This window comes from Perca fluviatilis, chromosome 23 (assembly GCF_010015445.1).
Source record: "Perca fluviatilis chromosome 23, GENO_Pfluv_1.0, whole genome shotgun sequence".
NCBI classification, from domain to species: domain Eukaryota; kingdom Metazoa; phylum Chordata; class Actinopteri; order Perciformes; family Percidae; genus Perca; species Perca fluviatilis.
The window spans coordinates 21,099,319-21,125,597 of record NC_053134.1 but is presented as its reverse complement, the minus strand read 5'-3'; the positions used below and the strand labels follow the sequence as shown (position 1 = coordinate 21,125,597).

General features: G+C 41.4%; 1 protein-coding gene across 4 annotated transcripts in view; it reads left to right on the top strand.

Annotated features, from left to right (window-relative positions):
- The window catches only part of ptprz1b (protein tyrosine phosphatase receptor type Z1b), an 81,843-nt gene that overhangs the window by 19,936 nt on the left and 35,628 nt on the right, over positions 1-26,279 (top strand). For all 4 annotated transcript variants that reach the window (XR_005638087.1, XM_039791070.1, XM_039791069.1 and 1 more), the window contains exon 2: positions 16,108-16,176. Coding sequence is in view for 3 of the 4 variants with exons in the window: in XM_039791070.1 (XP_039647004.1) it covers positions 16,108-16,176 (69 nt within the window). In the remaining variant the exon portion in view is untranslated. The remainder of the gene's footprint in view (positions 1-16,107; positions 16,177-26,279) is intronic.

Genomic DNA, 26,279 nt, shown 5'->3' with positions numbered 1-26,279 from the left:
CCAACTGAAAACTTTAGGGGCGCAACCAGACAATTTCGGGGCACACACTGTAAATCAACATGCTAACCTAATATTCACATTTCTACTAATTTCCACTGTATTACTAATAAACTCTTTTGATAATAGAAATTACAATGTGCTGTTTCAAATTTAGTTTCACATTTTATTGTGCACTTTTGAAGATGCAACATAAAAGGAAAACTGACAGCACCATCGCTGTCATGACAAATATTTAAAAAAATATACCAGCTCTATTCTCCAGTCTACAATTACAATGAATTCAACTTAAAATTAAAAATCCATTTTTTTAGGCTACTAAACTAAAATAATGATTAAAAACCCTCCCTCTCTCTTCCCAAACCCATCCCTACAACCTTGAGTTGAATAATTATTAATTTCTTACTCACTGTAACTTGTAGTCTTTATTCTTGTATTTGTATATTATTATTTTTTATTTTCATCATGACCGTTTTAACTGCTCTTTACTGTTTCATGTAAAGCACTTTGAATTGCCTTGTTGCTGAAAGGTGCTGTAGAAATCAAGCTGCCTTGCCTTACATCCTCAGCCTGTCAGTCACTCCCCAGGGCAGATAAACCACAGTTGTGCCTGATTGTCAGGAAGTGTACATCAACAACACCGCGACCGCTTTCGCCTCGAAGTTAATATCATATCGCAGCAAACGCTGTCTGCGTGAAGTTTTGAACAACTGTAACCACACTTGCAACCACTTTGTCGGCATTTCCGTGACTAACTGTGACATCAACAAAACTGCAGAGTAGATTGCTCCGTCCGCACCTCGGTGTGTGTGTGTGTGTGTGTGTGTGTGTGTGTGTGTGTGTGTGTGTCGCGCGCACGTCCGCGCGCCGGAGCTCCGCTCTCTGTCATATGCAGAGAGGACAGATAAGCTTGTGCTGACGAACTCTCGGGTACCGAAAATTCCACGTTGAATGTGTAAAAAGAAAAAAAAAAAACTGGACGACTGGATGTAAAATTCAGTCTGGATGTAAAATTCAGTCGCAAAATGCGACCATTTGGTCGCAGTCTGGAGCCCTGGAGCAGTGCTGCACTCATGACTGAAGCTGTCCCTTCCACAGTGTGTCACAGCCTTGGGGTTTCTCTGTTGTATAGTATTGTTCTTTATGTCATGGTGCTACTGTGGTTGACCCAACCCTTGCAAACGCTCTGCTTCCCAGCCCTTTGTGTAACAGCTATAGACCGACACCCCAGGATGAGGGAGATCATGGCAGCACTGAGGCTCACCCTAGGATACACTCCGCTCCTCCGTGTTTTACTTGTGCTGTTGCTCATGGCGTGAACTGGACTTACTTACCGTGTTGCACCAAAAGCTAATTCCACCCCCAAACCTGGTTATGGTGACGTTAAAGCGAGGTAAAGTGAGGTAATCGGAGCAGAGGCAGGAGGTGGAAAATATCGAGCAGTTCACTATCGAGCAGTTTGACTGACGTGTTGCAAATTCCATAACTTCAGCGGTTCAGTTAAGTATAGGGCCATCTGGATATCTGGATTTAGGCAGTTGTGTTTTTAATTCTTAAGCTTTAATTCATGACGTCTTTCAGAATTGATGAGTTCAAAGAGCGAAACAAAGACAGAAATCGCAACAACAAAGGAGATTTCTCAGCATATAGCCCTTTCTTCTTCTCCAGGAAGAGGTGCAATATTGTTGCAGGGCTTTCATCAGATGAGCTGCAGGTCTGTTATGAATGAATGAAGTTAAGCGGGAACCAAAACCAATTGATTTGATGAAAGTTAATGCAGGCTTGTCTATTGCTCTGTCGAGCGTGGAATTCAGAGACGAGCGGAGTGGAAGTTAACTGGATCTCAGCACAGAGCAAACTTTCTTTTCCCAGTGAGAAAGTTCATTGGGGGGTGGGGGGTCTGCCGCTGTGACCAATCGGTGGGTTGAAAGTTGATTGACCCCCACCCACACCAGCCAACCCCCCTCAGTCACACACACATTTCAATAGAAATCTTTGGGTGGGTGCTATGAGTAGTCTCCCTTCCCAGATGCACATATATATATATATGTGTGTGTGTATGTGTTTGTGTGTGTGTGTATATATATATATATATATATATATATATATATATATATATATATATATATATATATATATATATATATATAACATACACGCACATGCACATTCTAAATTGGCATTCTAATGCCTGTGTAAGTGTACTTTACTTTGTGTTAGGGTTAAGTCTTTAAATGCATGTATCTATCTCTGAATACATGTTTCTTTGTGTGTTTGTGTGTGTGTGTGTGTGTGTGTGTGTGTGTGCGTGTGCGTGCCGAACAAGTGAGGAATTGGGGGCGCGACCCCGTACTGAAAGATAGAGACGAGAGGTGATTGTTTTTGTATCCATGGCAATAGAGAGAGTCGGAGCAGGAAGCCGACAGGAAGTCAGGGTGTTCCACGCGCCATCGCGGGGCTCTTCCGTTGTCATGACGCTGTAAACTGTTGTCATGGAAACTCCACTGATTCAGGCTGAATGCTGATGGAAAACATGTTGCCTAGATTCTTCAATGAAAGGGCATCATCCACAGCTTTAACACATGTTGATAAGCTAGATCAGTGATTTTTTTACTTGATGTTCTACTTGATGTTCTACTTCTAAACTGTCAGCATATGAATTTGTCTCTATAATCTGCAATATATAAACAGTATTTTCATTCTCGCTCGTTTAACTCAAAACTTCAAAAATGAAACAAAGCTAGGACAGAAAATCTGACAGCAACATAAATTCTTCAAGCCCTTGTTGTTGATGTTTTAATGTTTTTCTCTTTTCTTGGTTCTTTTTGTGTTCTTCTATTGCTTATAACAGCAGCAGACTCCAGGCTCTGCTCCCCTTGTTAAAGAGTGATCAATGCTCTATTCCCCCCCACCCCCCCATCCCCGCAGAAGCTGCTGTATTAGTTTAAAGCCCTGCTCCACTGAAATGCTACAGGATTACTAACCACATTCACACTCGCACACACACATTCACTGTGCAGTATTTCTCTAAGTCTCATGCGTCTCTGAGCGTCACTTATTCCTAGCTCCTTGATAAGATATGTCCTGCTTGCCTGGTTAGAATTTTTAGCCCAAAGCAAAGATTTGAGGTCAGTCCCCCGCAGGGTCTCCGCCCGTCACAGCTCAACAAAAATATCTCAGCTCCAGGGTAGAATGTGGAGGAAACCTGCTCATTCATCCCCCTCGACACCTGACGTTAACCCAAGCCTGGCTTTATCAGTTTGGAGTTGGACAGCTCAAAATAAAGACAATACAGGTGAATCTGAGGAAGAACCACAGTTTTAATGGCATGACAGCATTAAAGTGAAGCCCAAAGAAAAAGACACGAAAGAGCTCTCTTGTCACTAATTGAACAAAAACAGTGGAAATAATGAAGTCTGTACCTTCTAAAATGTTAGCTAGTGAGCTAGCTTTCCGACTAGGGCTGGGCGATAAAACGATAACGATATGTATCGCGATAGACACGTAATCAATATCAATAGAAAATGCGTTCGATAAAACGTTCGATAACTTGTTTTTCTTCTTCGGAAGAAACCAGAAGTTGCAAAGCAAGTTTGGTTGCATGAACAAAGGCACTCACTCTCTGGTAACCTAGCAACGTAGGGAGTGACACTCTAACAGCCAATCATGTAACAGTATCCTGTTTGGTTGCGCCACATCGCTGTCTTGTGTTGGATTCTACAATAACAGAACCGGCGGCGTGGAGCGATAAGTGGAAAGTGAGCGCGAGCGAAGCGAGGAAATTGTTGATAAAACAGGAAAAGTCAGTATGGCAGTTTTGGGGATTTTATAAGTCTGACCGTCGTCCCCACCAACACTACCGCAAACTTGTTTTACCACCTTAGCCGCGCTCACACTTTGGAGCAAAGCCGTATTCGCCAGCAACGTCCAACAACATCTCCAGCTGCTACACCGCACAAGCAGCAGACCGCCATGGAGAGGTACTCTGCATCAGCGCCTTACTAAACGCTACAAAGAAATAACGGAGGCAGACGTGCTGAGCACTGTCCAGAAGCCAGGTTACCAACCTAGCACTAAACCTGCAGAAAATAGTTCTTCTCAGGTTTCAGGTTTCTCTATGTTTATATTTAACACTTTGCACCATTTTATTACACCTTATTAAGCAGTTCTTACTTATTCTTTCTTCACTGTGATTTTAGACTTATGTTTACATTCTAATTATTTGAGTGATTTCCATGGTTGTGTTGACATTTCTGCTTTTATAACTGAGGGGATTATAATCAGAGGAAGGTTAAGTTTAAAATAAAAATGTTTAAATTTAATATATTTTTCTCCTGGTCCTTATTTTAAATAGGTCATAAAAAATATCAATAATTATCGATATCGACCGATATGAAACACTTATATCGTGATACAGTTTTCAGCCATATCGCCCAGCCCTATTTCCGACTAGGGTTGGGTACCGTTTGGATTTTTACGATTCCGATGCCGAACCGGTACTTTTAAAACGATTCCAATTCCTAAACCGATTCTTGAAAAACTGAAAAATGACTTCAAAGATGTGATATGTTTACTAGCGACCACTTGCAGTGAATGGTTAATATGCTTTAACGTCCATTTTGGTGAGCCCAGAGGGGAACATATGGCTTGTTAAAAGTAGCCTACCATTTATGGTAGCTAGCTAACTGTAGACTACAGAGAAAGTGTGATATTTTTATGTCCGTTTCAGAGCGACGGAGGGAAACTATTTCAGTCGACACATTAAGTGGAACCGAAATGAGGAACCAAAATTTGCGTTCTAATCTGGTCCGATTCCATAGTGGAACCTGGTTTTGGTAACCAACCGTATTTCCGACCCATCTGTCATCACGCAAAACATGATCAGGACTGGGTACACAAGAAGTCATTTTCAATTACACTTACACAGCGATACGGTTGTATCCAAATCCTTCTGATAATACCGAGTACCAATTTATTCTAAATCAGTTTTTACATTAACATTAGTAGAGTCATTGTACAGTCTTCAAATTTAGATGTCTAACAGCTGGATAGCTCTGGATAAAGAAAACATGTGTCATGGCTTTCCTATTGTATTTTGTAGTATATTGTTTGTATCCATGGAGGGAGGTGCGTCAGACAGGACTTTTGTGGTGGGAAGCTTTGCACAGGATCTGCACAGCCTCCTTTTGAATCTCCGCATGGACAAAATACAGAATTTCAAATGCAGCACTTAAGGCTAGTTCCACTTCCAAACTGAAGCTGAAAGAGGCAAAAAGATAGCCTAAGCAGCTGTGCTTTCATCACTCGCTGACTCACGCCATCAGTGTGGGCATTATTCATCTAAATTGCTGGCGGTTATTCATTTCTTTAACCGCAGCTCTATGAGCAGTAAGGTTGTTTTTTTTGTTGTTGTTTTTTTAATGCTGGCATACTGTAGTGTAATGGCTTATAATAAACAAAGGGTCAAAAATGGGTCTTAATAATGTGTACAATAATAAATGTGGTACAAATACACCAATCTAGTAGAGAAATCGGTACATTTGCAGCTGTCCCAAGCTCTGCCTCTGAAAAAGGTTTAAGTAACAAAACTCCAGTCTATTACCGGCTATAATTTTTCTGTTGTCAGCAGTGAGCGTGTTTTTGGTTAAAGCTGAGTAGAGTTTTAAATAACAGGACAGTTTGGTTTCATTAGACTTTTGGAGCCAAAGGGCTGCAAAGGAATGGGTGATACCCCATCTGGCTGGACAAAGTGGGGTGTTACCTGACACTGTGTGCGTGTGTGTGTGTGTGTGTGTGTGTGTGTGTGTGTGTGTGTGTGTGTGTGCACATGCACGTGGGTAAACCCCCCAGCTGTTCAACTGTATTACCACCTCCAACACAGGGCCCCAAATTCTCACGGTCACCATACACACACTCACAAAACTGACTCTCTAACCCCACTAGAACAACTGGAGTGCCAGACACACACACAAACACACACACACACACACACACACACACACACACACACACACACACACACACACACACACACACACACACACACACACACACATACACACAGAGATCCCAGTGATAGGCTTGTCTGATAAGGTTTTATATTGCGGCTCTAATGCGGCCGTGTCCCTGTGGAACAATGCACGGTTTGTTTAGCACTCAAAAACAATATCCTCCATTTCATACGGAGCCTAATCTCATTAAGTCATAACCTGTGCTGCTGGACTTCCCTGTGAGGCTTTGTTCATTCAGCCAGACAGAGGAGATCAATGGGAGACGTCCAGGGCACAAAGGAACCATAAAGGGTCCCAAAATGCCTGCGCTCATGCATATAGACAAATCTATCTATCTGCACTAGGCAACATTTTTATATTTTAATATATATTCTTGTTGGATGAAAATGGAGATAAGGCTATACTATTCTTATTTCTCATCCACATGGGTAATTAAATGTCCCTGCCAATAAATGGACTTAGATTGGTAACTAATGATGGTGTCCGCTGTCCTATCGACATTTAAGTCAAAGTGTTCACTGCCCAGACAGCAAGTTATAGATCCTCTCTCTTCCCTGCTTTGTCTTTGTGCATCCGTATTGTTAACAGTCCTGTGCATAGTTTCTAATATGACCTGCAGCAAATCAGACAGAGGCTGACCAAGTAAGATAAGGCGACAGAGATCGTGAGACAGTCAGTGAGAGAGAAGTCAAGCGTACTAATTCAACCAGCTGACACTCAACACAGCTGAATGCTATATAAGTTATAGTCTGGCCCCTGGAGGTATGTGTGTGTGTGTATGTATGTATGTATGTATGTATGTGTGTAGATGAGTGTGTGCGTTTGTAAGGTCAACAGGTGACCCGTTTTATGTGACACGGATGTCGTGTGTTCAGCAGTGATCAGTTATGGCAGCAGTCATCTCGGAGTCCTTTCACTTGGCAAAAGATATTTAACAGCATTTAGTTTAATTTGTAGTCCACAGTAGGAATGCTACTCATTATGTGTTGACAGAGAGCTTGCAGTGTGCTGGGCGCTGCTCAAAGAGGAGGAAATGGTACGTTTCCTGGTCACCAGAGGATAAACCCCCATGACTTTGGTGAACCCCTCCACCACCATCATGATGTTGACGTATTTTAGTGAAATGTCCTAACAACTATTGGATGGATTCCCTTGGAATTTGGTACTAGGGTTTTTACCTTTATTTATCCAGGTAAGTCGATTGAGAACAAATTCTCATTTGCAAAGACGACTTGTCACATTCACACAGTTCCACATTCATACTTGGAAGCTCGCTTCTTAAACCTCTAGGCCACCACTCCCAGTTTAACTGTTAACCGACAATAAGAATTTTGACTGATTAATGCTATCAGTTAAACAGTTAAAAACAATATTATTTAAAAAAAGGAATTAAAAACAGCTTGTTGCTTTGTAAAAGAAAACAGGCTATACAATTGATTTCTTAACTGCTAGTTAACTTGCCAACTTGCTATGTTTTAAGCTCTTTCTTGCTGCTAAATTCGTGGCTCTCTCCTGAATGGCGCTCACAGCGGATAGCTACATGACACATGCCACTATATCGATAAGGACTGGCTGTCTGCAGACAGAGCGTATGTCTGTGTGTCTCCCAAAAAGGTGAACTGGGACTCAGTTGTTTGCTTGTGTGAACAGTTAATGATCGGTTAACAAGCATCGGCTATTGATCAGAAAACAAAATTGGCATCCCTATTTGGTGCAGGTGTGAATGATCCGCAAAGGATGAATCCCAATGACTTTGGTTATTCCCTGACTTTTCCTCAAGCGCCACTTTTAATTCAGCACCAGTTTTATAAACGAACATCGGCTGACATTAGCATTTAGCTTAAAGCATCGCTGTGCTCAAGTACTGCCTCACACAGCCGCTAAGTGTAGATTCTTAGGCTGGGTATAGGATTTATTACACATTTATTGTTGATTCAGGTCTCAGACATGGAAAACTAGTGAAGGTGAAATCTAATGGTGGCGTATGTTGTAAGAATGTTGTGACGCTTGTTTTTTTGTTGTTTTTTTATCAAAATCGAATGCTTTGTACTGTATGCCCACTCCGACCTCCACCACCATAGTTTTTGCTGCACTATAGGAAAATGCCGCTACCCCATGCTTTGGTCCTGAATCACCTTTAAACATAGTTTGTTCAAAGCAGATTTGAACAAAAATTATAAAATGCAGCATTTTTCTGGAGAACTCGCACAGACTTGTTTATCAGCCTTCAAACCAAAACCCTTCACAGATAGATGAATTCACTGAACCATACAGACACGTTCACTCTTGTGGATTGAACGCACAGGCTGTCTGTCCTCAGAGGAACACAGGGCTTCATTTAATAGAACAACGGTAATCGCATCTACTGTTAAAAATCAGTTTGTGTTGGTGTAAAATGCAGCCGATGAACGCATTCCCCATCTAAAGGATTTTGGCTAAATCAGCCCCGGGAGTCCTGTAATCCAACACGGTGCTATTCATTAGTGTTCAGCCGGGACCGTTTCACTTATCCCAACACTAATAACACCGAATATTCCCTGCAGCGTCCCCAAAAAAACTGCCATCTAGGGCTGCTGTTGCATGTAGTTACAGATTTTTTTATTTTTTTTAACTAGTCATTATCAGACTTTTAATGCAGGTTTTAATACCAAGGATGAAAAATACATGCTCCAAGGTTCACAAACTACACTACGCCAGATAGCTATATTTTCTTTGCCCATACTGTACATCTACACTTGAATGAAAGTTCATGCCCCCTCTTTCTGGTTTGTCGGGTTAGGCCTTCTATGAAACATAAGATATCGGTAACTGAAGAAGGGCAAAGGTCAAGGCCAAGTGGATTCGACAAAACCGTAAATTTCAACACTTCATCACAAAATCACTCCTGGAATGAGCGGAACTTGATGGATAGATGTAAGAGGATCTGAGGAGAAACACTAGCCTGTCTGGAGGGTGAGAGTAGACACTTGCAGTTTCATAACCCTTGCCTTTATGATCTTTGTCCACATTTTAATTTTTTTTTGTAAGTGCCTGGCTTAAAGTTGTAATCCTTAAGATATCACTTGTATTTGATCTGGAGACTCCCGTGGTTGCCTTGATAATAGTAAGTGCGGTTTAACACCGCAGCAGACGGATTGGGTCAGCACTAATTTTGGTGACAAATGCATTGCGTTTTCTCTGACAGCGTCGCAATAAAAGCCACCGTGTCTTTCGCCTGTTGAATGGCTTTTAGTGAACCATCAGCAGTAGGAAATGTTGGGTTTGCATTAGCAGTGACATTAACTAATTACAGCTCTGATACGCCGTTAGGAGAGTGAACAGTAAACCGCGAGCCTGACGTCATTAAGATAACACTACAAACAGTAATACAGGAGTAAATACATAAAATTGGATGAGAAAATTGCTGAGAAAATGACAACAAGTGGTGTTAAAAAACAATGGGTTATCATTGAAAGTTATGTGTTTGTATGTATGCATTTTGTCAGTGAAGGGCTTGACCTACCCACTACATCATTTAATGAACATGCTTATAAGATCAGATCACAAGTCATTTGCCCTGATAGGGATTTTAACATCCACCTGACTGACAAGTGAGAGCCAACGATCTTCGCTTGTGCTTTGCCTCAACATGTTTTGCCATATCACACGTTTATGAGCGGAGCTCTTGAAGTAAATTATCCTCAGTGACTGCCACTTTAGTACGAGTGAAGCTTGTAGTCAGAGTATCAGGTGTCTGGCTGACACACATCCTCATTTAGCTTTTCATTTCGCCTCATTATTCAGTCTCCCACTGACAGCTGTGGAGTGATCCTCACTCGTGCCAATACACAGCGCATAGTACGGATTGGACTGCAGCTAATTTTGTTACATATTTATAAGTAGAAACCAGTCCTTTACTCCATCTGCTGTTGTTCTCGGGCCTGCCCTTGATTCCGGCGTTGAAGATACAATAGGTGTATGAATGCGCGATGATGAAGCAGAGCACTGTTGGGAAAACTGCAAGTCTGTTGACCTTTTGCTCTGTGAATAAAAACATCCATATAAATGCCTTGTTGCCACTGCAGTCACCTAAACCTTTAATGTCAGGTCTCCGAAGCCTCCTGGGAAATAGGATAAAGCAGATAGAGTGCGATAGGTGGAATAATACAGTGATTCAGCTGTGAGCTTCATGCATGGCCAGACTGCAGCAATCGTCCCATCGCTATCCGCTGTGCTCTTAAAGCTGAGCTCCGGTGTCTCTTTGCTCCTGGCTCTTTGCCTCATCTCATTCCACTGCTTCCTCCAATGACTGACAGCTATTGTATGTGGCTCTTACTACTTTTCACTCATTTAAAATGTGTGCAGGTTCCTCTGACTGTAAAATTGTGGCACAATAACGTATCCATTTAAAACAAATATGTATTGTGTACATACACAATATATGGACATCTGTGGACATCACACGTTTTATATGTTATATTGATTCTTTGGACAGCGATACAATATTTGCTGATATCACAATGTCTGCCACGATAAGATTCCGATTCAATTCAGGGTCCTGCAACCGACATGAGATGATATCATATGCCCGTTTAACTAGGGGTGGGAATCACCACAGGCCTCACGATACGATATCATCACGATACTTATGTCACAAAACGATATGGTTGCGATTTGAAACATATTGCAATATTCTGCAATAAATTGCAATTTATTACCTTTTACCCCCAATTTCAAATGATGTCCCCAAAAGGAAACTTTGTCAGCATCATTTGTTTTGTCTCTGTTTGTTCATCTCACTTCAATTGTATTGCTAAAGAATGGGATTGTCAAGCAGACAAACTGACCAACAGTCATATAATAAAATATCGATACTTGGCATCTGTGTATCGTTACAGTATTGCCACGGAAAATATCGGGCTACTATGCTGTATCGATCCCCCCCCCCACCCCCACCCCACCCCTACATTTAACACAATCAGTTACATTTGTATCAGCTCACAAAAAGCAACTAAAATATGATTTTACAATTTTATTACTGTGCTCTTCCAGACATTTAAATGAAATACCAGCTATTTAACAAGAAAGGCGCATCTTATAGATGATATATATCGATATTTTCACTCTGCATCGCTGATATTGGATCGTTGATCATTTTATCGATATATTGATCCAGATCAGTGTATCGTTACACCCTTACAATTCATATTGTTTACAATTTACAAAAAGCACTTCAATTCAATTTTATTTATAGTATCAAATCATAACAGGAGTTATCTCAGGACACTTTACAGATAGAGTAGGTCTAGACCACAGTCCCATAACACACATAATTTACAAAGACCCAACAATTCCAGTGATTCCCCCCAAGAGCATGCATAAATGCGTAAATGTGACAGTGGCGAGGAAAAACTCCCTTTTTTGGAAGAAACCTCGGACAGACCCACTTGACTTGTATAAAGACATTTTATGTTCTGTTTTTTGATATACTTGGATTCTGTTTGACTAAAGAGAGGACGATATCTGATAAGCAAGATGTTAATATTTTGGAGAAAAAAAACGTTGCACGATGCAGTGCACAGGAATCAGGCGCATTTCAGTGTATTCTCGTACTGTGGTAACCTGTACTGCTAGCAGAAAGTCTTTTGTTTTTTTTTAATGCTTTTATTACAGTAGGGAGTAGTAGTATGGAGATGACAAGAAATGCAGGAGAGAAAGATGCAACAAAAGGTCCCCGGCTGGACTCAAATCCCTAAGCCCAAGGGGGCACCCTGGCAGCTGTACTTTGGATACATTTTTCCTCTGTTACATAAATGTCTTGCAGTTGCATAATTAGTACCAGGTCTTGGTGACCCCTTTGACCGTTTACCACTGTTATGAGAAGTTAAAGGTAATCTAGAATTAGAGATTTGTCCTTTTACTGTACTTTCTTGCAGGTTCAGAGCACCAAATGTTAAATACAGTAAAATGTTTGGCGACTTTCATATTCTCACATTCCCCCTCCAACGCCTTTGCGCCACTTAATTGAATCAACCTGCTCAGACACAGTGGTTGGCGAAGAGGTATAATCCATCACTGTTGGAAAATAGACTCGGCCAGCTCGTTCCTGTGAGTGCAGCTTCGCTTCGTTTTTCAAAGAGACTTTTACTTAACAGTCACATCAGGATGCATCAGCTGACTGCCCTGGATAAAGGGCGGCTGATGTCAGAGTTGGTCCATCCGTTTTTGTGGTTTCAGTTTAGTTTTTCTGGACTCAGGCCACATGCAGTTTAGAAGATAGGTAAGATGAAGAGTAGGAAACTGTATGTGGCCACAGTGACCACATGGGGAGAACATGTTACATACATACATCTATTTGGTACATCAAAATGTGTGTTGTATTTTTTAAGCTCTTTTAAATGCATTTTAATGCATTTCCACTCTCTGATTATGCTGTTCTCATACAGAAAGTGAATTCAAAATCAATTTCAAGTGTATAATTTCCTTATTTTAGGCCAAAGAAATCTCCCAAATAAATGTCCTTTTCAAATGGAAATTCTTTTTCCTAATAAGCTCTCAAAAATCACATTGAAACAACAGGTGATCCTTTGGTTTGTATGTGTTTGCCAAGAGCAAATTAGATTAGAATCCGCCGCAGTGTGATGTTAATGAAGCCATTATTGATGCTACAAGCGCACAGTCGACTCCATTTTTCACTCTTTCCCCCTTTGCTCACTTTCATTCATTTCTCTCATCAGGCTTTCCTCCTTTGTGCTAACATGAATGTAATCATCAAATACACTGAATTATTATTTATATATATTATTGTTATTATTATTATTATTATTATTATTATAGATGGCAGTGTGAATAAAAGTGTAATCTGTGCAGTGTAATCTGCCCATCACCTTGGGAAACAAGGCTCTAAATGAACTTTTGTGTTGTGAAGCTTCCGGTTATTTCCTGTCTATTTGTTTTTCATCCAGGTCTTTGTTTTTTTGTCTCCTAATAAATGTTATATTTGTGAAGTTTCTTCTTTCTTTTTGCTCTTTTTCCCTCCTTTCTTCTTTCTTAAGTCTCCTTTCACCATCCGCTGATTACACAGACATAAAAGAGAATAGCAAGCTGCACGTGGTCAGGTCAGTCTGGTCCGGCCATGATTGTTGCTTTATACTACAGTATATTGGTCTAGTATTTGTCATTCCTGCCAGTACAGTTTGGCACAATAAAAGACTGATCATGTGCCATAAACTCAATTCATCATTTCCATTACTTGCATATTCAAATCAATTTCTTATTTCCAAAATGTATTTTCTTTTCTTTTTTTGGGCATTTCTGCCTTTATTGGAGAGGAAAGCTGAGATATGAAAGGGGAGAGGGGGGGGAGACATGCAGGTCTGTTTTTTAGCTCTTTGCTCAACCATTCAGCACTGAGCTGCCTGTAACCTCAGAAAAGAGAACATATTTTTTTTCACTTTTAGCATCAGTCTCTTTTGAGAAAGAAGCAAAAGTGAGTATAACAATTGTGAAGTACAACATTAAACCCCTCACTGCATCTGTATCAGGGTTTGTTGAATATTTATGAATGCAGAACATTTTACAGATGATACAGAAGGCTTTTGTTTTCAGAGCTTTGCATGTCTTCACGAGTTCAACAACACATAGTTTGATAAAACTATAATGTGATGGAGAAGGTGTGGGTTGACTGAGCCCAAGCTTAAGACCTACTAATCACCACAGATAGTCCGGTAAGACCTTCCACTCACACATAATGCCGCTCTGTATTACACTGACTTCAGATCTGTGAACTGACGAGGTTTCTGCAACATAATGAAAAGTAGAAATACCATGCTTTAATATCATAGTAATTATGTAATTTGCCAGTATTCCATCTACACGGAACTGCTAATTAACTACACTGAACTGAAATCCATATGAATTTAGGTCCTAATGCTGACCTTCTGAAAATGTATGAGCGAGTGTATGCTATTGCACGTGCTGTGATTTCTCCAATGTTTTAATCCGGCTGCTGTATACGGTAAACAATAGGATTATACTGTGTTCACCTAATGCAGTGGATATGGTGGTAATTGTCCATGACCTAAATCAGACTCTACACAGGGCTTTCATCTTCTTGGACGATAGGTGTTTGGTTTTTCTGTGCACAGTGAAAGATCAGAGAAGAAAGAATGTTTCATGTTGTTTGAGTGCCGGTCCCCTTCATGATGAGTTCTAAATATTGTATATCCGTATTATGTGACCCCTGTTCCTTCCTCCTCTCCTCTATATAGAGGGTAGCTCAGCAACAGGCTTTTTCAAATTATATGTTGTGCCCGTCGGTGCCAAGTGTGACCCCGCTGATCACATGAAATATGCCATCTGGTTGTGTTTTAAGTGCTTTACGGTATCACTGTTAATACCCGTGCATATAGCGTTCATTTCTGGCTGCAAAAACTCTTACTGTAAGTATATTTCCATGTTAAACATTAAACATGTTTATAAGTATGTGTCATCTTAATGGGAATTCAATCTTGGCAGGGTAAGTGTGTTAATGTTGGGATTCAACTTTGCCATCAGCAAGTAACACTTGATAATGTTGCTGACATAAATACACTATGCTTTATTATAGAGATACAATGGATGCTCTGTTATCAGTTACTGTATTGACCATCACCATCAGAGAATTGTCTCATTCCTGTTAGCAGGAAGATGAAGTTAAAAGAGAAACACAAGTATAAAGAAAGTGAAAACTGAAAGAGAGACTTAAGTAGAAATAGCATGAGGAAGAGAGAGTTGGGGCATCTACTGTATTTAATGTTATTTAATGTCATGGAGCAAGAGAAGACGGCTAGAGAAGCTTTTAGCGAATGTACAGCTAGTACGAGAATCAGGCTAGTAACACACACACACACACACACACTAGGGCTGGGCAATATATCAATATTGTATCGATATATGAGGCTAGATATCGTCTTAAGTTTTGGCTATTGTAATATCCTGATATGACACGTGTTGTCTTTTCCTGATTTTTAAAGGCTGCATTACGGGGCGCCCTCTAGCTCACCCAGTAAGAGAGTGCGCCCCATGTAAGTCCTGCAGCGGCGCAGGATTCAAATCCGACCTGCTGCCCTTTGCTGCGTGTCATCCCCCATCTCTCTTCCTCTTTCAATATCTATCCACTTTCAAATAAAGGGAAAAAAGCCCCCAAAAAAATAATCTTTAAATAAAAAAAAGGCTGCATTAAAGTAAAGTGATGTCATTTTTTACATGCATTTGCGGAATACAATACAATATCGCTACAATATCGACATTGAGGTATTTGGTCAATAATATCGGTATATTTAATTTGCTCCATATTGCCCAGCTCTAACACACACACACACACACACACACACTCTAACTGAACTGTGACTTCATACATCATTGTATCCTCTACTGTCCCTGAGTGAAAATTACCACCATGTAATAGATATCTGTGTGTGTGTGTGTGTGTGTGTGTGTGTGTGTGTGTGTGTGTGTGTGTGTGTGTGTGTGTGTGTGTGTGTGTGTGTGTGTGTGTGTGTGTGTGTGTGTGCGCTGAGGAAAATGATGTTAATACTGCAGTAGTTCCCCTCTGCACCCTGTAAAGTTGTCCACTGTATGGTGATAACCGATGATGTTGGTACCGTGTGTGTGTGTGTGTGTGTGTGTGTTTCTATTAGCGAGACCAAAGGTTGGTGTTCTGTTTCTCCTACGACTCAGAAACCTGTGTGTGCTGCACACAAATCATTTTCCACTACCTTTGACATTAATGCTTTAGGTCTTTGTGGCTGTTGAGGGAATCAAGTCACTTTTAAGTGCAGCAGCAGCTGAAAAAATGCTCAAAGATGTCGAGCGTATACAAACAAACAAACCAGTGACATCACGTATGACAGTGTTAGCACATTTGACTTTTCCTCTCTGAACGAAGGAAGTCGGCCTATTTCCAGGCAGGCTAGGTATAGTTATGGTATGTGTCCCCTGAATGACAGGAAAAGCCTGTCACTCAGCATATGGCACACAGCGGCTGGACATTGCTTCACTCGTCAGCCTGTGCATTTGTGTGGATTTTTGGTCATGCAAAATGACACTAATCACCTTCATCTCATTCTCTCGGCTGTAGTTGTGGCAGCAGAGCCGCTGGTCCGAGGCCTGAGGAAACTCCCCGAAGATGTCGACTGGTCCTACTCAGGTCTGTATGAGCCGTTTGTTATTTTTCTGACTTTCTTTTGAAATTGTAAAAGATATTCGAGTGTCGTGTGTGTGTGGGGACATTAGCAGTTTGCCACATAGACACAGAAATTTCAGATTCTTTGACAGGAAGTGGAATCTTTGGGCGTGCATGAGCAGAGATTTTGTGAAAAGGTTGCAGCACGCCTATATAATGAGAAAGAGAATAAATCCAGAATAAAATAACTATCAATACTTAAAAAACAGTGCTAAAAGTATAATAGCATTTACAGCATGTAACTGTTAGAAGCTTACTATTTAAATCGTCTGTTGTCGGTCACATAGTGCATCTTACAGGGATCTGGTGGCCAACAGTGTAAATCAGCCAATCAGATCTGAGACGTGAGATTCGTTTTACGAATACAAATATTTGTTGTTGTTTTTTTAATTGCAATGTTACAAAATGTTCTTTTTCAGAAAATGTTGTACATTTAATAATAAAGGAGCAATTAAACTTAAGCATATTCTGCCAATGTTTTATCGCTCCAATCAATGAACAAAATAAGAGCAATAAGGTCCGTACACTTACAAACACACAGGAACAGTTTCTCTAAGTTCTTAGACGACTCAAGCTCTATCGTTCCACCATCAATCGGTGACAGGAAGTTTCTGTTGGAAAGCCTCAAACATCGTGTTGCTCTCTGCTTGCCTTTTCGAAATCACACAGCCACTTCCTGAAACAGAGAGTAGAAGGGACAGTTCCATCAGACGGGTAAATGTCAGTCTGCATATCACATGAATCTGTTTACATCTCCCGCGAGACGTCCTGAATCGGCCTCGGACCATATGGTTAGATGGCATCAGCTAACTCAGCACGAAGCCCCCGCTGGGCTAAGCTGTGCTCAACAGAAAAAAAGAGTGGACACAGACCGACCATAATGGGTCCCCGAGGGAGAGATTAGCTTCTTAATGGTCAGGGGGAAGCAGGAGGAGCGATCACGCTCAACAGGTCATCAGTGGGCTAAATGCAGAGCTATTAAACTTCTTAACCTGCACCCCGAATGGACTGCTGCTGATAATTGACACATGCCTTTGTTTTGTTTTTGTGATTAACAATTTTAAATTTGTATACATTTTTCAGACTGATCTCATGAATATGACACGCCAATTTGTCTTCCGTTTTTGCGTGTTATCAAGACGCATAATCGCATTTTTGCGTGTAAATCAACCCAAATCGTCCGCCATTAGCCTATATTGCGAGTCCATTTCCGCCGTAGCGAGTGGTATAAAGGAACGGCGGATGGGTAAAACACAGGACTTTCACCTGGGAGAGCCGTGTTCGTGCCCCGCGTGTGGCGATTTTTCGGCCGTTTTTTTCCGTTTTTTTTTTTTTTTCGTTTTTGTTTTTAATAAGCCTTACCCAATGTTTCTTTCCTAAACCCAACCATTTGTTGTTGTCGTGTTTTTGTCACTGTTTTGTTACTAAAGCCTTTCCCTGTGTTCTTTTCCTAAACTCAACCATTTTTTTTTTTCTTAAGAGGCGTGTGACGTTGTTCTCACGATAGTACGTCGCGTTCTCGCGATAACGCGCAACGTGGCGAGGCCACGTGGTGGGTCTGTTTACATCAGCAGTATCCAGCGTGTATCATACACGTGGATAGCTGAAAATGGCGTAAAATAACACGCCATTTGGCTTTATGAAAGTGGCGTATATATTTACGCAAAGTCATGATGCCATGTTGACATTTTTATATAACAGAATCCATACATACAAGGAACAAATCATGTTTCCGTCATCGCCACCTACCCAGACAAAAATCAAGAAAAGACGACACAGTAATAACTACAATATTCCAGACCATTCAACAAAATGGTAACAAAATAGACCATAAACCATAAACCAAACATCTGTATGAATGACAACACCATAAGCCCATCATACACGTCTCTCCCCAGCACAGAGCTTCTCAGGAGCCCTCCAGAAGACACATGTTATTTGAAACCAGGGATGCACCGAATCCAGGATTCGGCTTCGGCCGAATATTGGGCTTTGTGACGGGTTTCGGTTTCTGCCGAACCGTAGAATTGTTTTCCACGGGACGCTACGCTTGCACAACGCGCGCTACGCTGGTCGATGTAATGACGCCGCCCTTGATTACGGGAAGGTTTTTACGTAGGTGGACCGTTCGATGCAGTAGGCTGTTAGAAAGTGAAAATGGAAAAAAGTGTAGTTTGGCAGTACTTTCAGTCAAAAGGAGGCCATTCAAGTCCAGCTACATGTTCCATTTGCAATGCCGGTTTGTCTCGCGGTGGCAAGGACCCTTAACAATACACAACATGGCCGCTGTTACAACATTTGGTATGAAACATCCGAAAGAATACGAGTTGTGCATGAAGGAATCTACAGACAGCAGCCAAAATGCAGCAACTTCAGGTACAGCAAAGGAAGGACAGTCACACACCGTTAAAATGAAATAAAATGAAAAATACATTGCTGTGGACGTTGTTTACTTCCTTAATATGTTTACTGTGTTAATGGACTGAGGAGGGGAGTAGGATTCGGTATTTGGTTTTGGATTCGGCAGAATCTTAACCAGTGGATTCGGTATTCGGCCGAACCCCAAAAATCTGGATTCGGTGTATCCCTATTTGAAACTCAATGTAGGCAAAAGATCTGGGGTCCACGTAACCCCGTCATAATAGACCCACCATTTCTCAGAGTGACCAAGTCAGCCTCTTGTACAAGCCATTATTTCAGGCCATGCATTGACCAACCAGCTTAAACTTCCTCTGCCATAACTGCAAATTGGAAACCTGGTCATGAGCCACGTTTTAATGGACTCCTATTAATGCAATGAATCGAGCCCGAGCCGTGAGGTTTTGTTTATCCGACTTGTGTCTGCTCATATTTATCAGAGCAGCATGAATATCAATAGATGCACATGTACTGTATTTTCGTCTTGGCTGATTGTTTTCCTTCCCTCCGTCAAATCTTTACAATCAATTCCCAGGCACATATACCCTGTTTGACAAAGTGTAATAGGTTTTTCTTTTTATCCGCTATACACTGAAACGGTCATGAATGATGAAAAGTCTGCAATAGAAATGAAATGGAGACACCCTTTCCCTTTTCTTCTTCCTCACTACATTTTGCTCTCTGTCTCTTTCTTTCTTTCTTTCTTTCTTTCTTTCTTTCTTTCTTTCTTTCTTTCTTTCTTTCTTTCTTTCTTTCTTTCCTGCCTACTCCATACTTGTCATTTTCCTCTCTGTTGGGTTTTGAAGTTCATCATCACAACTGAAGGCGTCTCAGTGGCAGTTCATTTGGTGCGTACACAGTCTTGTTTTTCGGACCAGCTCTGCTTCTTGCCTTGTGCTGTGCACTGAGTCGTGGGTAAAAGCATTAACATGCGAAAGAAACGCACTTCATTGTGAGGCACTGTGCACAGCTTTCTAGTTGGGTCAGAAGTAGGGGAGGGGGGACAAAGGGAAATAAAGGGAAATAAAAGAAAGAGGGTGGGTGGGGGGGGGGGCAGGAGAGTGAGAGTGAGTAACTTTAGAGTAGGGTTGAAGAAAAAGAAGAACTCAGCTGAAAGGAGGAGGGAAGGAAAGTTTAAAATGAGGCTACATCAAAATCCCAATACGTCTTTGTGTCAAACATTGTTAAATTGTTATTTAGTTCACATTTCTGAGTTACTAAAACTTGATGACACACCAGTTTCCAGCTTACCAGTTCAGGCTCCTCAACTAGCTTGTCAGTTCTGTGCTGTCATTCACGCTGGGCTAATTATTTCAAATCCAAGATTATCAGCTGAGTTATACTCAAAACCATTTCTGTGAGAATTCAGTAGGCGTGTGCCGATTGGTGATCGGCTTGTATATTGACGGATGATCGCGATTTTTTTTTTTTTCCTACGCCGATATTAAGGCGTAGTGTAACTAACTCATCAGAATTAAGATGTCATGTGGCCGGGTTAGCTCAGTTGGTAGAGCAGGCGCACATATATGGAGGTGTATACCTTGACGCAGAAGGTCCAGGGTTTGAGTCCGACCTTAGACGATTTCCTGCATTTCAACCCCCTTAATCTCCCCTTTCATATCTATCTGTTATTTCCATTAAAGGCTGAAATGCCCCCCAAAAAATCTTAAAAAAGAATTAAGATGTCATAAAAAATGATTTCTCGAACGTGCGCCCTGCGGTGCATTTAGATATGTTAAATGTAAAGCGGATTGAATGTGGACAGATGACGAAATAAGACAAAACATTTCTTCTGCCTTTCATGTCCCTCCATTTTCAGCTGTAGCACTTCCAACCTCCACTCACATCAGTTACTCTCATACGGTTTATTTCCACAATGGAAAAACAGTCTATCTAATACCTCTTACACTTTGACTTAGAGGGAGGACCCAATCTGTGGAAGTGTTGCAGTTGGCTCTGTGCCATCTGTTGAGTGTGTGACTGTGTGGTGACTCTTTGGCCACTTGTGGGCAGCGCAACAAGTTGTCAACACAGCATCGGCTAATATGCTAGCACAGGGCAACAATCTGGCCACATGACAAATGTGAGTTCAATATTCACTTTTTTTAAGCTCTGTTTTAGTTTCCACCGAATCCTGAGGGGAAATATCTGTCTCTTTAGCTGCTAATGCTCCACTGTGTTCACCAGCTACCTTCTGACTTTGTCTGTTTGCCATTTAGTGCTGGGCCGGTACTGTAAAAGCTTTTAGCTTTTTTTTTGTTGTTGCTAAAAACCACTGGCTTCTGTGCCACAAATGAATGAAAGCGGTGAGAGTGAACCAAAACAAAAATGTTGGGCTGTAAAACCAAAAGAATGAGCTGAAAGACACTAAAGCGCTGCGTATAGCTGAGGGGAACTGCAGACTGAAAATCTTGTACAGGTTTGTCACTACAAGCGACCCCCTTTCACATTATTCAGCCATTTCATCCATTGTTAATATATAAACAATATTACAGCAGCTTTAAAAATACTTAAATCTGAAGTTGTTTTGAGTATGTTGGATTGAGTTTGCTTTTAAATCATATTAAACATTGTGTCAGAATGTTGCTGATAATCTATCGAGATGAGGCAGAAAAGGGATTTATTTTACTCCCCTTATTTATATTTTCAGTTAGTCAGTGTTATACGTCCGACCAGTGCCAGCTTGGTTTCTTTCTTTTGGTCTTTAAGTCAGGCTAAATCAAAATCTTGGAAGCTTTTAAAAAGGGATTTAGAAGTATTAACATTAAACCTGCAGGTACACTGTGTATGTTTGTGCATGAAAGCATCCCCACTCCTCCTCCTCCATGTTGTCCTCGTCATTCCTCTCTGTTTTGTCTCCAAGGGGTCCTCCTGCCTGGAAGACACCCCCCCACCCAGGGTCCCATCTGTTATGTGTGCGTTTGTGTGCAATTGTGTGCTCTGATAACCCAGAGTTTCCTCTTCCAGGCAAATGCAACGGGACGCAATACATTTTTTCAAAGGGTACTGTTCAAATAGCACAACAAAACTACACGTTCTTATAGAAATATTACAGTGAAACTATACTGCTACTGCTTGCTCTATGAATTGTATTGAAACAGCATTATATGTCTATAGAGACAGAACTGAGCGGAAGCTGAACTGTCATATTAGATTCTGCATTGAAGATAAATAGTTTTGTATCATTGGGGCAAAAGGCAGAGGCAGCAAAAGGCAAACACAATGTTAAAGACTGAAAATGTCGAATTCATTATTGTTTAAGTTGAGTACTTTTTAATCCGTTTTTTTTTTTTTTTCTGTACCGCCGACTCTGCCTCCCTCTCCTCTCTGTGTCTGTCTCTTCTCTCTTCTCTCTTCTCTCTCCAACTAAGTCTTACCCAGGGGCGACGCAGGCTTCAATATTCCCCTGGTGCTTAGTCTGGGGAATACACACACACACACACACACACACACACACACACACACACACACACACACACACACACACACACACACACACACACACACACACACACACACAGACACTCATAACACAGATTTTAAAATGCCTTCATAACATCCTATCCTTTAACCATCTCTCGGATCTAAATGATCTGTTTGGAAAGAGAATGGGCGATGTTCACATTAAGAATAAGATCACACTCTCACACTAGTTTCCAAGAAAACCTCCTCATACCCTTCATTGGTAAAGCAGAATCATTTTGACTAATGCCGACAGCGTGAGTGGCTGTGTGACGGCTCCATCGTACCAAACCCCAGAAGAATTCTTCATGTCAAATCAAGTGTATCATTTATAATGATGGCAATGCTAATTTCGGATCAGTATGCCGGTGTGAACGGATCAAAATCGTCTTGCCTTCATACATACGCTGGTATGTAAACATTAAAAATAAGGACAAGGTTGTGTGTCCAGACCAACATTTGCACTGCATGTGAAAGAAGAAAAACCACACAGCTGCCTCATTCATTTCAAAGAGACCACTGTGCTGATGCTGTGTGAGTGCCAATGCAGAGGGCTCCAACAAAATAATGCAGCGTTGTCCAGCAATGATTCGAATCTGGCTCAACTTTTGCTGCAACGCAATATCTTCCGGCAGCACACTGCGTTTTCCAATCGTATAGACAACCGTGTTTGTGGAGGACTCAGGGCACGTACAACCCTGCGCAGATTCCTGGTAGATTCCATTGTAACGCGAACATACCTGATTCTTCTGTTTACCTCACGACCGTTGAGACGGAGGATAAAAGATGCAGAGAGTTGTCAAATCCTGTCTCATAGTATTTAACGGTCCTCGCCGTGCCATGTTTGGGTGTTTGATAAGCTTTCAGTAACCAATCCATGGGTTTTTTTATAGATTATTTTTTTGCGGGCTTTTCCCTTTTATTATGTAGTTACAGTGGATATACAGGAAAGGGGGAGAGAGATGGGGGATGACACGCAACAAAGGGCAACAGGTTGGATTCGAACCCGCGCTGCTGCAGGACTCATGGGGCGAAATACATGGGGCGAACACTCTTACTGGGTAACCATATATGGCCCCCCCCCCGACCATGTTTTATCTTCTCAGCGGTAAAGCTAAATGCCACCTTCCACACAGCCCCATGCAGGTTATTTTTATTTTTATTTTTTGACGCAGTGCTATTTTTCAATATGAAGATCCTGCTAAAGTCAATTTGTCACCTATGTGATGAAAGGACTGACACCAACACTGTATGCATACAGTATGAAAAGTAATTACATGTGATTAGAATGAGCCTGACAGTGATAACATCAAATCATTTTAGAGATGTGAAACAAAATGTAGACCCCAAAGCTGCAGACATCAATATTTTTATAGTAACAGTTGCTCAAATGATTTCATGGAAAAAGGTGTGGCTCTCATTGTTTTGGTTCACTCTCACGGCTCTCATGAACTTTGGTTCCAGCAACAGCAGGCAGCTGTTTTTTAATTTTTTTATTTATAGCAAATAGTCTCTAATAAACCTACTGTATGCTATCTACCTAGCAAACAGCAGAACATTTCAATTAACACAATTGTCACATGAAAGCTAGATAGATATCTTCACCCTGTAGTGGGGTACTATGCAGTTTGTTTGATTACTTATGGTAATCTGTTGAAAGCCCTCCATTGGGCTCGTCTGTGTCATGCGTTCCCGTTTCGTTCCGTCCCCCGCCACGCGCCATACCACACCGGGAGCGTCTCACAAGCGGAGCGTCTTGCCTGCCGACTCGCAGATTTTATTGTCTCTACAAGTAGTTTACAGGACAATCACGTGTTTATTAAGCTGGTATCCACTCCAAGTACTCCTACAGTTAAACCCCAGGTCTTCTCTTTTTAACGATCTGTGATGTCGAATTATGTTTTTACACCTCCAAGATGAATCTCTCATTGTTCATGGTGTTGTAGAGGAGACATATACGATATTTGGGGGGGGGCGGTGTCATCTTTGGGTAAATTGACTGGATGCACTTCCCGCCCGGCTGTCCGCGCGGCCCACGGCTCGCATGAAAATAGACCCGGCGTCTTATCTTTGGTGGAGCGCAGAGCTTCTTCACGCACGCTTCTGGGACGCGCCGTGGCCCGGCTGGTGGATTATCAAGCATCGACTTGAATGGCTGCGATTGCTCGCGGGGCTTGTTTTTATTATCACAATTTTAATTAGAGGCTCGCAGTGTCCCCTGAGCTGTTTAGAGGCTTTTCCACGATGACAAAAAAGGGAGCACTGAAGCTTTGATCCCAGTTTTTTGTCTCCCAACCAGCTAGCTGTTGGTCTTCTCTTCTCTCATCTCATGTGTCTGTTGTTTTTCTGTGTACATCATGGTTGTACATGCATTTTTGTATCCACCACCCGCTGTGTTCTCCAACTGCTCTCTTAGTCACCAAATACTAGAGGCTGGCTTCTCTTCTGCTCCAGTTGTTGCTCTGTCTGTGTGGCTGCTCCATGAGCCTTGTGGGAGACATGAGGTAATGATGCAGAGGTGCATGCGTTTGTGTGTTCCTTTATTCCCCAAAAAAAACGCAATCTCTGTCCCCCATTTTCTTTCCTTGTTTTTCGCTTGCACCAGTATGTAGCTGGGTTAATGAGTTCAGTGGCTGCAATGTCTGCACTTTGGCGACCCGACACGGCCATGAGAGGTAACTGTGTGAACTGTCCAGTCCGTCATCCATGACAGTCACAGGTTGACAGATTGGGCTGTAAATAATACAAACATGTACTCAACGGCAGGAGTAATCTCATTGGCTAAGGTCAAGTTTTTATTTTTATTTTCTAGTAGTTAACCTTCACTCTGTACGTTCAGAGAAACAGCAAATTGGTTCAGAGAGCCAGCCTGCCTGCCTTTGTTTAATATTTAACTAAGTGACTCCATGCACTCGTCTCTCGCTCCAGAGACCTCCTTTTCATATTCACACGTCTAGACCGAGCTGTCAGAGATCACATGAGGAGCATTCGGGGACTCGGATTAATACCCCGAGTTTTTTTTTCTTTTTGAATAATTTGACAGGTCTGATTGTCAGATACGCTGGCTACTGATGTGTGTGGCACTCCATCATCATTAACATTGTAGGTGTGTGTGTGTGTGTAGCCCTTTCTCTGCCATTCATAATAGATTCATTTAGTATCTTAGATCATGTCGGCCTCAGGCTCACTCCTTTATGTCAGTCAGACAGAGAGTGTGTGTGTGTGTGTGTGTGTGTGTGTGTGTGTGTGTGTGTGTGTGTGTGTGTGTGTGTGCGTGTGTGCGTGCGTGTGTGTGTGTGCGTACGTGTGCGCGCCCATGAATGCATTCATATGTCTATAGACATTGATTCTGCAGAATAAAAATGACAAGTCTCTTCTTACACAAAGGAACAATTCTTCATTCTGTGCTCAGGCTTCTGCTCCGTTGTAATCAAAGAGTTTTACTGCAAACTAAGTTACTGATTGAAACGCATGGCACCGGCTACCACAGAACAAATCCTCTCTCATAGTAAATCTACTATTGAATATTGAGGTTTCAAAGAATAGGGAGATCTGTTGCATCTAGACATATATATGTGTACGTTATATACACTATATATATCGTCCAAAATGATTTGCACTCTCAAAAGACCTTTTTTAACATCATACATTTTGACTCGTCATAGCAGGAAAGACAGAGGTGTTACTGATAACATTTGAAGTGGCTGCGTTCCATTTGGGTGCACCAGTATCCATACCACAGAGCCGGCAAGCACAATGCCAGAGCCCTGGGACAGGGAGAACTAAATGGCATGGAGCTTTAATTAGGATTATTAATTACATCTGTGCCTTTTCACGCTGTGACATGTGTCTGCTGTGAAACAAAGGTCTATTCTAGATGCTGCTGGAGGCTTCCTTATTTGTGTTTACAGTGCTTCAGCTAATTAGTGCTTTAATGATATGTTGATTGATTAATTGATTGGGGATTTGTTAAGCAGGACTTAGCCTGTTCGCTGATTTGGTACTATGCCCCTTTATTTTTTTTATTATGAATTCAACATCTTTGGGTTTTGGATTGCAGATTTGGGAATTTTGGTCATTCTGTATACTAAATGATTGATCAGGTTATTGACAAAGAATTAATAGATTAATGGACAATTAAACTAATCAGTTATTCTAAACTAATGTATGTATGTTAATTCAAAAAA